Source organism: Stenella coeruleoalba, assembly GCF_951394435.1.
Source record: "Stenella coeruleoalba genome assembly, chromosome: 9".
NCBI lineage: Eukaryota > Metazoa > Chordata > Mammalia > Artiodactyla > Delphinidae > Stenella > Stenella coeruleoalba.
Window position 1 is genome coordinate 101,819,699 of NC_137155.1, and position 15,363 is coordinate 101,835,061.

Here is a 15,363-nt window from a genome sequence, read left to right on the forward strand (position 1 = left end):
CCTGGGTCCATACTCACAACCCCAGCTTTTTCCATCGTCAGTTTCTTCATCTATTAAATGTACCTGTAATAATACTTTTCTCAGGTGATTGTTTGAGGCAAGGTGAGACTACTTGTCTGAGAGCACTTTGTGAACACACAGCCTTGGCTGTTACAAATGATGATAAAAGAATTCGGCTCTTGCTTTCAAATCGGATATGACCGTTCAACTTCAGCTAAATTGGTCAAATCCAACAACAAAAGCTTCTCAATAGGGCTTCCCTGGTGGTGCAGTGGTTGAGAGTCCGCCTGCCGATGCAGGGGACACAGGTTCGTGCCCCGGTCCGGGAAGATGCCGCGGAGCGGCTGGGCCCGTGAGCCATGGCTGCTGAGCCTGCGCGTCCGGAGCCTGTGCTCCGCAACGGGAGAGGCCACAGCAGTGAGAGGCATGCATACCAAAAAAAAAACAGAAAAAACTTCTCAATAGAGGAGCATTTCAAGAACCCAGTGAGACGCATAGCCACAACATTTAAGATCAGAGTTACATATTTTGTGAAAACATTCCAAATAGGTTATGAAAACTTCCGCAAATGTCTCATTTTGGGATAAGAAAACAGGCTTGCAGGTTTTGGGGACATGCTGAGTTTACAGGTGAACTGGGATTAAAACCCAGAGTTCATGACAGCTACGGATAAATAACATGAACAGTAACATATTGATTTTTCTGAATTATCCCTGTTACCAATATTGATGAATTCAGAAATATGTCTTCATTCTCCCTGTTCTATTTAATCAGTTCTGAAAGCCAGTGCTTCGAGCATTTTATGAAACAGTGCCCCCCAGTGGCTGAGGACACACGTGAAAATCACTGTAACGGCGCTATTTTTAGTCTAGCTAGAGGATTGATTGTAAGGCTGGCATTTAAAGAGATTTATGATTGCCCTGCAGATGTATGTATTGCATATGTGTAGCAAATAAGCATGAAGACAGATGCTGTCTGGCATGTTAACTGGTTATATGATTTCTTGATCACTGACCTATTAATTCTTATTAATATATAATGTTACCTTGAGTATAAATTTAGCTGCCTGTCATTTATAATATTAGCCACGTGACAGATGATCATTTGAGCGACGGCGCTGCTTTATGCCAAAGCCAAGAGCTCCAATAATTATTTTCTTAAATGTAGTTAGGTATGATTTGGAAGAGATACAAGTCCAGGAATAGATAAGTCAAACGGTCAACTTATGGGAGGGACCTTATTTTATGTGAAATATTACTCTTGTTTCATCCTTCTTTCTCTGTCCAACAGATCATTACAACCCAGTACCTCAATACCATATTTCTGAGAATGAAAATTAAATACTGCCTCTAAAAATAGCCTTTCTTCACTAAAAATATCCAAGTTTATCTTTTAAAAATGTAGGCAGCTTTTGGTTAGACGAAACAGTAAATGGAAAATATACAATATCAATTTTTTCTTTTGCTATGGAACTTGATTAAAATCAGATGAGTTTCTGAAACTTGTAGTTTGTGGCTTTCAATTCTCAATCATGCATTCCCTGGGGCACAGGACATGCATGTCTGGGACCTGCAAAATTACTGTATTGAAAGAGACTCGGTAGTTTGGGAAGTTAAGGGCCATAAATATTTGGTGAACTGAACTGAGAAAAACTGTTCCACTTTGTCTTTGCTGAACTAGAACTGGAGGATTTTTTCTGGCCGACCAGGAATGGATTCTTTTCACTACGTTCTGGATTGTAGCATCTGAAAAGTCTAAATGTCAAAGTCAGGTATTTTGAGGAATATTTGTCAAGTGTCTTGTAGAATGTTCTTAAATGGCAGTGTTTCTGGTTTTTTCATCACTAGACTGGGGTTACAGGGTTTTGAGAGGAAGACCATGGGAGTAAAGCGCCGTCTTCACCACGTTATATTAAGGGTATGTGCTGTCGACACGACGGATACCCAGGTACACTTGATCACCTGATTGAGGCGGTGCTTGTTGGATCTCTGTAAAGTTTCTCTTTCCTCCCTCTTTTCACACTGTGCTTTTTGGAAGGAGATGACCATGCACAGGAGTGGAAGGTCATGTCCTAACTTGCTGGCAGCAGAATATCTGTATCAATTATTTAGAATCCTTCTGCATGACAGATTTGTCTGTTCTGTGCCATTGCATTTATTTATTTATTGGACCATTTATTTATCTGAATATCAACTCATAGATATTCATTTTATACTTTGTGTTGTAATTCAATACTGCTTTTTTTTCTCAAGTGGTCTGGCTTCGTCCATTGGGTGCCCTTTCAAGTCGATTCGTGTGCCATTTCATTACTGTGGGTTTTTTCTTTTCCTTTCTTTTCCTTCCTTCCTTTCTTCTTTTTTTTCTTTCTTTCTTACTTCCTCATACTACAGGATGCTCCAGACTTATATTTTCCCTTCCCAGCCCTAGAATTAACCATTTCTCCAAGGAGCTCTGGTTCCTTCTGTTGAGTAGTCATGTTAGAAACAAGATCTGTGATCATTGGTACCAGGAAGGACATCATTGCTTCTAAGCCCTCACCGCTGACAGAGTGAGGAAATACATGTGTGCCTACAAACCTGTGTATATCCACATGTCTCTCTGTCTCTCCCTCTCTCATCTCTGCCTGTGTCTATATTAAGCTAAACATGAGTTCATATTGAGGTGTCTACATGGAATGTTCTACTTGTCAGTTGTTGCTTATCGGTAATTTCCCTCATTCACAGTAAAAAACTTGACTTCCACCGTCTGCCATCCATTAACTGGTTTGTTCAACCCCAGCATATATGTACAGAAGTTTCAGAACCGTTAAGCTGTACCCCAATGAGAAACAAATTTCCCCATCTGAGTATAGTGTTCATGTGCAGTTTCTTTGGCATTAGCCTTCCCTCTAATTTTCATTTTTTAATTTTTAAAAACTCGTATTTTTAAATTTCTCCCTAATGTTTTTGCCCTTTTAAAAGTTTGTTGTTGTTTTCTTTACAAGACACTTTTGTATGGTGGTAAGATATACATAAGTTTACCATTTTAGCTCTTTTTGCTGTATAGTTCGATGGTATTAAGTGTATTCAAAATGTTGTGCAACCATCATTTTTTATCGTCCCAAACAGAAACCCTGTTCCCATTAAAATACTAGCCCCCTGTTGCCGCTGGTCATCTCGTTTCCACTCTCTGTTCTCTGACACCTTTAGGCGCCTTATCTAAGTGGAATTGAACAATATTTGTCCTTGTGTGCCTGGCTTATTTAACTTAGCATAATATTTTCAAGGTTCATCCATCTTGTAGCACATATCAGAATTTCATTCCTTTCATGGCTGAGTATTATTTCATTGTGTGTATATCACATTTTGTGTATCCACTCTCAGTTGATGGATATTTTGGTGGTTTCCACATGTTGGCTATTGTGAATAATCCTGCTATGAGCACTGGTGTACAAGCATATGTTTGAGTAATATTTTTTAAATATATGAATCAGCGGATTTTAGTATATTCGTATCTTCTACAATAAGCAATTCCTTTGCAATCTGGCTTCCTTTTATTTCTTGTCTTGTCTCATTGCCCTGGTTAATACCTCCAGTACAGTGTTGAACAGGAGGCGTGAGAGTGGACATCCCTGTCTTCCTCCTGATCTTAAGGGGAAAGTTACCAGTCCTTCACCATTATTTATGACGCTAGTTGTACGTTTTTCATAGATGCCCTTTATGATGTTGAGGAAGTTCCCTTTTGTTCCTAGTGTGTTCAGTCTTTTTATCAGGTAAGGGTGATGGATTTTGTCAAATACTATTTCTGTACCTATTGAAATGATCATGCAGCTTCTGTTTTTCTTTCTGTTAATATGGTGCATTACATTGGTTGGTTTCCTGTGTTGAACCAGCCTTGTATTTTGGGGATAAATTCCACTTCATCATGGTGTATAATTCTCTTTAGGTTGCTAGATTTGGTTTGCTAATATTTGTTGAGGGTTTTGCATCAGTATAAGAGATATTGGTCTGTAGTTTTCTTGTGATGTCATTGTTTTTTTGTTTCAAGGAATTAGTGGCCTTGTAGAATGAGCTGAAAAGGGTTTTCTTCTCTTCTATTTTTGCCACTATTTCTTCAAATACTATTTCTGGTCTTTTCTCGTTCACATCTCCTTTTAGACTCCCATTATGCATATGTTGGTACATTTGATGATGTCCCACAAGTCCCTGAAACTCTGTTGGTTTTTCTTCATTCTTTTTTCTTTCTGTTTCTCTGACTGGATAATCTCAATTATCATCAAGTTCACTGCTTCTTTCTTCTGTCAGATTAAATATTATTTTACACTGTTCTAGTGAGTTTTTCTATTTCAGGTATTATACTTTTCAATTCCAGAATTTCTATTTGGTTCATTTTAGATAATTTCTATCTCCTTATTGACATTCTCTATTGATGAGAAATAGTTCTCATTCTTTTCTATAGTTCTTTAGACATGATTTCCTTCAGTTCTTTGAACATATCTATAATACCTAATTCAAAGTTTGTTTTTTTTTTAATATGTCTAATGTCTGGTCTTCCTCTGGAATAGTTTTTATTGACTGCTGTTTTTCCCTGTGTATGGGCCATACTTTCCTGTTTCTTTGTGTGTCTTGTGATTTTTTGTTATATAGTGGACATTTTAAGTAATATAGTGTGGCAGCTCTGGAAATCATATTACCCTTTTTCCCAGGTCTTATTGATATTTGTTGTTGTTTTTGATGTTCATATGTTTAATGGCCTTCCTGAATTAATTCAGTAAAGTCTGCATTCTTTTCATGTGTAGCTACTAAAGTCTCTGCTGGGTTAGCTTAGTGTTCAGATAATGATTGGCTAGAGATTCCTTAAACACCTTGAACCAATAAATCTCCCAGTTTTTACCAACAAGCTCTGTGTGTGTGTTAGGACACAACGTCAACACTCAGGCAATTTACAACCCTGCCATAGTCTTTATTTCTTGCCTTCTCAGAGTCTCAAGGTCAGCCAGAGGTGAGAGCTTAGGGCATTCTTAGATATTTCCTAGGTATGCATCTAGTCCTGCACATAAAAATAGCCTTCTAGATTCCCAGCCATATGTTTGAGTTTTTCAAAGCCCTCATGGACAGCTCATTCCCTAGCTTTTCCTTTTAGGTTTTTTGGTCAACTTCTCATTTATTCCAGCTGGTATCATCACCTCAGGCAGCTGCTGTGTTAAACAATTGTCACTGGTTGTTTCTGACAAATGCCCCAAGGGAAAGTCCTTTGCAGTGAGCAAGCTCTGAGTCAGATCAAGTAAAGACAAACCCTGTGAGTGCAGGTTTCTAAGAAAGAGCCAGACAGATGAAATAATGAGAGTCTTCTAGCAATGGGGCTTTGGAGAGCTGTAAAGCTGTTGTCCCCCTCCAGTGGCTTCAGAGCTGATGATTTTAACGGCAACTCTGATCACGAGGGTGTTGGTTTTCAAGACTACCATGTAGATGGGGGGAGGAAGATGGGAATAGAGCAAGTTAAAAGACTACAAAGCTCAGTATTCTGACCAAAATTCAACCAGTTTTCTTGAATAAATGCATCTAGAATTGTTGGAAGCCACTGGTTAATTGCCAAAGTTTTGGGAAATTCATTTTGACAATTTTTGCAATCTCATTGCTTTTATAAAGGAGCAGGTTTTCAGAGGTCCTTACTCTGCCATTCTGGAAGTGGCTCCTCCTTCCAAGGGATTTTGCTTATAATCCTTTTCTTCTTTGCATTCACAGTTACCTGATTGTCATCTTCGATACATATAATATTGGATGATACTCAAAAGGATGCTTGTTCCCCATCAGTGCTTTCAAGAGTTTTCAGGAAAGACTTTAAAATATTCACAATTTTCTATGCTACTGGGAGCAGTGTGTTTCTGTGGGGGTGAGGGTTGAGCAGATTGAAACCCATATTTCTGACATTTTTAGTGTTTAAGAATATGTTTTTTCATAGCAGTACCATTATCTGAAAAGGAATCACATTGGCACGTTTACTGTGCAGTGCTGAAATGGCTAGTGCTCTGAGAGGGACTATCCTTTGAATAATAAAATGCATGCGGTCTTGTTTTCTTAATGTGGCGCTCAGTATTTAGCTAAATTCTTCCAAATAACATATTTAAAAGCAATTTTTCTTTCATTCTTCTCTGTATAGAATGCTGAGAGCATATAAAAGATGATAACCCATAGTACCTGAAAGAGAAAAATGTTTCTCTTTCTCTCTTGAAATTAAGATCCATATTTAGGATAAAAGAACTTAGTGACCCTCGACCCAGACACTGCTTGGTGTAGTCATGGCATTAACATGGAGAAGTATTATCAAAAATTCCTTTCTGTACTTTCAGTTCGGGACAGAATTACTTTGTACTCATACATTTTCCCTTTTTATTTATTTTTATTTATTTTTTAAATTTTATTTATTTATATTTGACTGCATTGGGTCTTTGTTGCTGTGTGCGGGCTTTCTCTGCTTGCGGTGAGCGGGAGCTACTCTTCGTTGTGGTACGCAGTATTCTCATTGCGGTGGCTTCTATTGTTGCAGAGCACGGGCTCTAGGAGCGCGGGCTTCAGTAGTTGTGGCACGTGGGCTCAGTAGTTGTGGTTCACAGGCTCTAGGTGTGCAGGCTCAGTAGTTGTGGCTCACGGGCTCTATAGAGTGCAGGCTCAGTAGTTGTGGCACACGGGCTTAGTTGCTCCGCAGCATGTGGGATCTTCCTGGACCAGGGCTTGAACCCATGTCCCCTGCATTGGCAGGTGGGTTCTTAACCACTGCGCCACCAGAGAAGCTCCATTTTCCCTTTTTAATAGTAATTGGTTAACGGGGATGGAGACAACTTCCCTAGAAAGTTGCTCTGACAGCCTGGAAATTTTACACCATAAAATGGTGTAAAATTCTAGGCCTGGACCACGTCGAGTTTGCCAGAGTCTCTAGCAGATGCAGAAATTGGCTTCCAAGTAAACAAAATATACTATCTAATTTCCTAAGGTGCTTTTTTCTGGATGACTATTCAGTGTATTAAGTACCAACTGTATGCCCTTCATAATACAAAGCTCTTTGGGTTGAGTTATTAAAGGCCCTTGGTACTTATGGAATGACAGGGAAGTTTTAAAAAAATGAACCTTTGTACATCTGGAGAATACTTAGAAAGTATAATCACATGAAGAGGTTCAGAAGAAAAATACATTTAAACTCAAAGTGAAGAAAGAGAAGTGTTACTCTTCAAAGGCTTCGTAGAGGAGGTGATTCTTAAGTGAGATCTTAAAGGAATTTATGAGCATATATTTAGCATCTTTGGGCATTCTGGACTAAGACCCTGCTGTGGACATTAGTCAGCCATGTGTGGGGACGGCACGCAGAAGCAGGACTGGAAGAGGTTTAATTTCATGTCCTCAACAGTAAAGGCAATAAAGCAATCTCTCTGCTACCCCTGGACTATGCTCAACCAAGCTGTGTCTGAACCATCCGTTCAGTGTAGTTCATTGCTCTTACTGAGGAAGCCAGCAGTGATTGGTAGATAGTTCCTTATATTATTAATCTAAAATTTATCCCTAGAATTGTTGATCCTTGGGTTTAATTATTTCTTTTGAGGCGACTCAGAATCAATCTAATTTTTGACAGTTCTTCAAATCCTGGAGAACAGAGCTGTTGTCTCCCCTCTACACATACACCTACTCAGCTTAATTGAAGGAGCCTTAGATTGCAAGTCTGCTAGTTTTTTAAGCAAAGGACAGTTAAGCCGTCTGAGCTGCTGCTCTCTGTGATAAGTGTCCATCTGTCTCTGCTCCCTCCCTGCCCAGGACTTGGATCTTTGAAAAGCAACTCTGATTCCTGCTCCCCAGCTTGGGATGTTTTTCCATGACCCCCCCCCCCCCCCGCTGTGTGACTCACTTGTGTCTCAGGAGTCCAGCTCCCTCTTGTTGTCTTGTACCTGAATTCCCCATCTCTGCCTGGGCACTTTGAAAATTTCAGAGTTTTATTTCTTCCTCACAGTGCAGCTAATGTGGGTTGGGCTGGCCTGCGGGTTACTCCGTGTGATCTTTCAGGGACTGAGGTTCCTTCCTCTAGTGGCTGCCGTATCTGTGAGAGCTCCGATTCCTCCACTGGATGCTCTGTAACTTGGTGACAGACTCAGGAAGACAATGGAGAGTTTCTTACAGGAGGTTTTTAGGGGCTAGGCCTGCAAGAGGTGTACATCTCTTCTACCTACGTTTCTAATTGGTTGGGAGTCAGTCACATGACCCCCATCTAACTGCCAAAGAGGCTGAGAAATTTAGTCTAGTTGGGTGACTGGGAAGAACAAGGCCAAACCTGGAAGTCCTGTGTATCACTTCTGCCTCAGCTTGTGCTAGAATTCAGGCACCTAGCCCCACCTGATTTCAAAGGACTCTGGGAAATGTAGGCTGGTTGAAGGCTCAGGAGGAAAAAGGCAGTAATTACACTTTACAAGCCTGTCAACCTTAGAGGTAGGTGATTGCATTAATCTTCTGTGTTACAGAGTAAAATTGCAAAATATCACATCTGTGAAAATGCTTAAAATATGGTAAAGCAGCATGAAAATGAGTGGCAATATCTCTTTAACAAATGGTTCTAGGACGAGACAGCCATATACACAAGAATGACGTTGGACCCTTACCTCACACCATATACAAAGATTATATCAAAATGGATCAAAGACCTGAATGTAAAACTATTAAACTCAGGAGAAAACAAAGGAGTAAGTCTTCATGACATTGGTTTTGGCAAACGATTCTAAATATGGCACCAGAGTATGAGCAACAAAGAAAAACAAATAGATAAATTGGATTTCATCAAAATTGAAAGTTTTTGTGCTCCGAAGTACACCATCAGGAGAGTGAAAGGCAACCCAAAGAATGAGAGAACATTTTCCAAATCACACATTTGGTAAAGAACTTGTCTCCAGAGTATATAAGAACTGTTGTAACGGCCCAGTGACGTAGGTAATATTATTATCACCCATTCAGAGAGGTTAATTAACTTATTCAATATCACACATATAGTCAGGTTCAAAGCCAGTTTGAGCACACCTCTTTCTGGACCCAGAGGCCGAGTAGAAAGGCCATACCATGTGTTTAAGGGTTCTGAGCAGGTAAAGGAGCCTCAGGTTTGCAGTGCTGATGTTTTGTCCAGTTGTCAAAAAGCTCTTCCTAACCCACAGCAACCAGCTTGTCAAGGAAATGACAGAATCATTGTAAATAATCTGTAAGAACGTGTGGGCAAATGACAGAGGAGCCAAAAGCCTGGGGAGAAAAGCAGAAATTATTGTATTAACTGTCAAAAGAAGGTAAAATTCAGCAAAATTCTAGAGCAGATTAGTAAACATATGGTGTATCCAATAAAGTATATTGTATCCTGGGACTTCCCTGGTGGCACAGTGATTAAGAATCCACCTGCCAATGCAGGAGACACGCGTTCAAGCCCTGGTCCAGGAAGATCCCACACGCCGAAGAGCAACAAAGCCCATGCGCCACAACTACTGAGCCTGTGCACCTAGAGCCCGCGAACCACAGCTGCTGAGCCCACCTGCCACAACTACTGAGCCCATGCGCCTAGAGCCTGTGCTCCACAAGAGAAGCCACCGCAACAAGCCCACGCACCGCAATGAAGAGTAGCTCCCGCTTGCCTCAACTAGAGAAAGCCTGCGTGCAGCACCGAAGACCCAATGCAGCCAAAAATAAATAAATAAATATATTAATAAATAAATAAATAAAAATAAAGTATATTGTATCCTGATGTAACTGAATTGTAGGCCATATGAATATTCCATTTTCCTAACTTTTTATAGAGAATCTATTAGGACCCTACAGTAGTGTTGTTTTAACAGCTTTTATATTTTCAAATGAAGTTGATTTATTCAAACATTAGTTGGTAATATAATTTTCCTCATGCTGTAAATGATCCAAACAGAATTTGTTAAAACATTTAAATTATTAATGCAACACAGTCCTCTAGATATATGCCAGACTAACGCTTGCCATAAACCATCACATAATCAGTTCCACGATTCCTCATAGAACTGGAATCTACTTACACAAAATTCATCCAGTGATTAATGATAAAAGTCATTGAGGTCATTGACAGAAAGCTGTTTTTTTTTTGTCTCAAATTATGGTAGCCAATTCATAAATATTACACATTTTTTTCTCTACATTGTGTATACTTTTAAACATAATTGTGTTTCCACTTTGATTGCCCATTTAGAGGAAAAAGCTTTAAATCTGTGAGACAGATTCTTTATAACAGCATTGTGAAATCTGTATTAGCTTACAGATAATCCTATCACAGAAATGACTTTTTTTCTCTCTATTCTTGGTAACCAAAGTATCCCCATGTATTTCTAGGTGTAATGTTACATAAAGTACTTTAAAGATGTTATATTATTTTTCATGATAGAATCATTGATGATTCTGATAGTAATTTTTCCTTCAAACTTGCCAAGCGTGATGCCATATCACTTAAAGCTTTGGATGTTAAAGCTCCTTGCCTTCAGGTGAAGAAAGGAGAATTATAAGCTAAAAAGTAGCATTTTAACCCTCTTCTCATTTCCGTCGCCATGAGTTATTCCCACTTGTGGAAGAGGAACTTCTTTGTGGAGAAGATGATGGAGATGAGGATGGTTCTTTCTACAGAAGATGATCACCCTCGGACCTTGAGTGTCCAGTCAGCCTGTCTTACAGATAAAATCTCCACTCCTCTATTACAAAACAGAAATCATGTGTAACGGGAAGGGAGTGAGATCATCTTCTTTGGCAAAATGACAGAGTCTTCCTGAGAATGAATGACTCGTGCTGAATGCTCGTGGGTTGCCGACTGTTGATTGAACACAGACTCATCTCTTGATTGATAAACTTTGTGAGAACAAACAGATGTCGACTGAGATGTCGGTCATTAGATTTTACCCGGGGAGACATGTGTTAGTGGCTGTGTGAGACTATAGAATAGGTGATGAATTCATAACCTGTAGGAATAGGAAAAACCATCATCTGCTCTGCAGTTTTGGGGTGACTATACCTAAACAGCTAATACAAAAATATCATGTGTTTTATGAAACGTACCCTAAAAGTGTCCTTCCAACTCTAACTGTGTTGGCCGCCCTGCAGCTGACCACGCAGAAATGATCATTCATCATTTTTTCTTTCTCTTCAGACTGACCTGAATCCATCCAATGACAGGGTTCCTTTAAGTGTCCTCTAAAACCACGTCTGCTGTAAATAGAATGATTTCCTATGGCTTCTCTTCCATGCTGCTGAACTTGTAATTCACACTTCTGCTCTTTGTTAATAATTGATGCCCAGTTAACTCAGAGCCCCACCGTGGAGTCCCCCCCTGGTGGTGGCCTCCAGCCCAGCGCCACGCTGTGAGGTGGAGTGAGTCGGGCTGGAGCATTTGCTTGGCTTGGGCTGGGTGCACAGCCGGGTGGGTGCAGGAAACCCAGCAGCCCCTAAAGCAGCCCTCTCTGCGCCCTTCAGCCCTGGGCAAGTCAGCACATGCATGCTCTCCACGAGCAGAGTCCAGGCTTCCCACTGCCCTCCTCTTACTCCCAGTGGCCCTCCAACCAGCCAAGGGGGCTTGTCTCCCCTGCAGAGGATCCCAGGATTGGGGTGCCCAATCTGTGGCTTGAACCGCTCACTCCCCAGGACAGATCTCCACCCATATAAATTCTCTTTTCTCTGACCTCCCCTCCGGGGGTCACAGGTTCTCTTTTCCTTTGACCTCCCCTCCGGGGGTCACAGGTCCCAGCCTGAAATCTTCTCTTCCCTTCCTACGTGATTACGTGTGGATCTTTCTTTCTTTTTTTCTTTTTTTTTGCGGTACGCGGGCCTCTCACTGCCAGGGCCCCTCCCGCTGCGGAGCACAGGCTCCAGACGCGCAGGCTCAGCGGCCATGGCTCACGGGCCCAGCCGCTCCGCGGCATGTGGGATCCTCCCGGACGGGGGCACGAACCCGCGCCCCCCGCATCGGCAGGCGGACTCTCAACCACTGCGCCACCAGGGAGGCCCGCATGTGGATCTTTCTTATAGCCTTGGTTGTAAAGAGTTCTCCTGCCAGTTTCCAGGTGGTTTTCCGTGAGAATTGTTCCACCTGTAGATGTATTTTTATTTTTTTTTTTTTTGCGTTATGCGGGCCTCTCACTGTTGTGGCCTCTCCCATTGCGGAGCACAGGCGCCGGACGCGCAGGCTCAGCGGCCATGGCTCACGGGCCTAGCTGCTCCGCGGCATGTGGGATCTTCCCAGACCGGGGCACGAACCCGTGTCCCCTGCATCGGCAGGCAGACTCTCAACCACTGCGCCACCAGGAAAGCCCCTGTAGATGTATTTTTGATGCGTTGATGCTGGGAGGTGAGCTCCACATTCTCTTACTCCGCCATCTTGGTCGGTCCTGGACAGTTTCCTTTCTATCTGTGCCTCGGGGCATCCAAGAACAAGTGACTGATCCAGCAGTGATTCAGAGTAGCAGGCTGGAGAGGGGTGGTGTATGGGTCAAATAAATATTGCCAGACCCATTGATCTTCCTGAAGTTAGCATAAGTAATTGCATACTGAATTTTTTTTCAGAACCCATGATTTCCAGAGCCGTAGACTTGGGACTGAATGAAAGTAAGAGGGGATTAAATATACAGCTATATACTTTTTCAACCCCTCTTTCTTTTGCGTATACTGTACGTCAAACCCATTTTTCTGTCCCAGGGATTCTTTTTTTTCAATCGTTGGAAAATACATATAATGTAAAATTTACCATTTTAACCATTTTTAAGTGTACAGTTGAGAGGCATTCAGGACATTCACAGTATTGTGCAACCATCACCACCATCCATCTCTAGGACTTTTTCATCTCCTAAGACTGAAACTCTGTCCCCGTTAATCCCTAACTCCCCATTCCTCCTTCCCCTCGGCCCCTGCCGCCCACCGTTGTACTTTCTGTCTCTATGAATTTGATCCCTCTAGGTACCACATATAAGTGGAACCATACTATATTTTTCCTTTTGTATTTGACTTATTTTACTTAGCATGATGTCCTCGAGTTTCATCCATGTGGTCACGTATGTCGAATTTCCTTCCTTTGTAAGGCTGAATAATATTGCATTGTGCGTGTGTGTATGTGTCTCCAGTTTTGTTTATCCACTCATCTGTCTACAGACACTTGGGTTTCTTCTGCCTTTTGGCTACTGTGAGTGTATTGGCCGTGCTGCTGTGAACATGAGTGTACAGATGTGTTTGAGTCCCTTCTTTCACTTCTTTTGTATGCCCAGAAGTGGAATTGCCAGAAAGAGTGGTAATTCTGGGTTTAGTGTTTTAAGGTATTGCCATGTGTGTCTCAGGAATTCTTAATGTTTCCAGAAATCACTCAAAATAGTGGATGACCAAAGGAGACAGTGCTATTTTAATGCCATTTTGACACCACCACCCGGGAAATTAAACCTAAAGAAAAAATATCTTTATGTGCGAAACAACAAATCACACAAAATTATCTTTCTTCAATTAAAATAGAATTGTTTCTGTTTGTTACTCTGTTCCTACATTATGCGAAAGCGGCTGGAGAGATTGTCTGATTTAGAAAGTCTTGACATAAAATTTGACATGAAATTTACTTTTAGGAAATCTTGTGTGGCACTTTAAGAGGTTAACTGCTATCCCCTGGAATACAGTATGATTGAAGATTTGTGTTCTGTTTCCTGACTGGATAATTCTGTCCTGTCCTCAGTCAAATTCCACAGCCATCAGACCACACCAGGACCCCGAGAGACAAGGTGAAGTAGTAGCGCGAGGACCAGGTCCTATTCCTTTGCCGTACGTAGGCACTTATTCTTTCTGAGTCTGAGTTTACTAGTTAAATAAATAAGCTGAAAGTGTGACGATGGCACCAACATTTCTTCCAGCTCTAAAATTCAGCAATGCAAAGTTCCCCACACCGTCATTGGTGTTCAGGGAATTTTACCAAAGTTGGTCCATGATACACATTAAACCTACCAGCTTTTCCTTTTTCCTTTCTCTCTTTTATATAGAAATAGTGACTCTTTCTCAGGGCTGGTGATATTCCGTTGAAATCTCTTGTGACACCAGTTTTACTTAATTTTATTTCATAAGACTTTTCCAAAGGTACTTCTCCAACACCTACCCAAAGCTCTGGTGGTGGTTGGTTCAGACAGAAACATGAAAGCGTCCAAGATGCTTGGAATCGAAAAGACTTGAGATAAGACTGTGTTTATGAGCCCGAGAAGGCACTGAGAAAATTGTACCGAAAGGAGAACAGTGAATTAGAGTAAAGAGCCGGGGAAGGCTTTGATGTCTCCTAGGAGAGATGTACCACGTAAACCAATTCAAGAAAATATGACTTACAGTCATTAAGGGCATATGTCGTGAATACTATGGCTGGTTCCTGTAAGAAGGAGAAGCAACCAGGCAAATCTATTTGGGGAAGAACAAGTATTTATTCACTTGACAAGATCCTATACTCTGATGTAGCACATGGAGTGATGATTAAAACCAGGACTGTTATAAGAAGTATAACATGCAAGAAATTCAAAAATAAAAATAAAATTGAAATATTTATTTGCCAGTGGTTTAAGTAGATGCAAAATAAAATAGAAACCTAAGCAGAAATCCAATTGTCAAACTTAAAAAATCTACTCTCCCATTTCAGCAGTAATCGGTGGCATTTCTAAAAGGACACAGGGCTCAGATGTCTCTGTGGCGTAGTTCATTTTAGCACTTAGGTGGGTTTTTTGTTATGACAATATGTCTTTGATTGTTCCAGAGCACCAAGTTGTCACCTAATTTTCCAGTTTCACTCACGTGCTTTCAGTCTTTTCATCACAATTTGTTTTTGTTTTCCTTTTGAAATATCCATTATGCGTTGGCTATAAGAAAACACATCAAAACATAACGTGAAGCGGCCTCTCCCTTCAGAGGAGAATGACGCCATTGTGGAAGGAAAAACGTGAACCAAGGGTGGTGAGTGGTGGAGAAAGTGTTGAGTGTGGACCAAGGTCATCGCCTGTGTTTAGCAATGCCTAATGCAAGGAAGCTCACCCATAGTCAACAATTATTCGATGTTCTAAGTTGGAATTACAAGTTCAGCCATGCTGCTGGGGGGAGGGGTTCGGGGAACAGCGAGCAAACAGTAAGAGATTAGCACTTGCAGGGTCTGGCACATTGAGTACCTTAGAAATATTTGGTGAATGAATCGAATTGAATAAGTAAACCCAGGACAGGGTTTGGAAAGCTAGTCCATTGTTCACGAAATCAGATAACTTTGGCACTAGGGTAGGCGTGTGTGTGTTTGCGTGCATCTCCCGTGAAAGTTGATCTAGTTGACATTATTTCATTCTGTAGAATAAATAAGGTATAAAAATATTGTTCA

General features: G+C 41.1%; 1 protein-coding gene across 4 annotated transcripts in view; it reads left to right on the forward strand.

Annotated features, from left to right (window-relative positions):
• DPP6 (dipeptidyl peptidase like 6) overlaps positions 1-15,363 on the forward strand; it is a 767,208-nt gene that overhangs the window by 417,922 nt on the left and 333,923 nt on the right. The window contains exon 1 of one of the 4 annotated variants that reach the window (XM_079932486.1): positions 11,635-12,342. The exons of the other annotated variants lie outside the window; for them this stretch is intronic. Within the exon in view, the coding sequence (XP_079788612.1) occupies positions 12,192-12,342 (151 nt within the window). The 5' untranslated portion in view covers positions 11,635-12,191. Of the gene's footprint in view, positions 1-11,634; positions 12,343-15,363 lie in introns of those variants that run through there. 4 annotated transcript variants of the gene reach the window in all.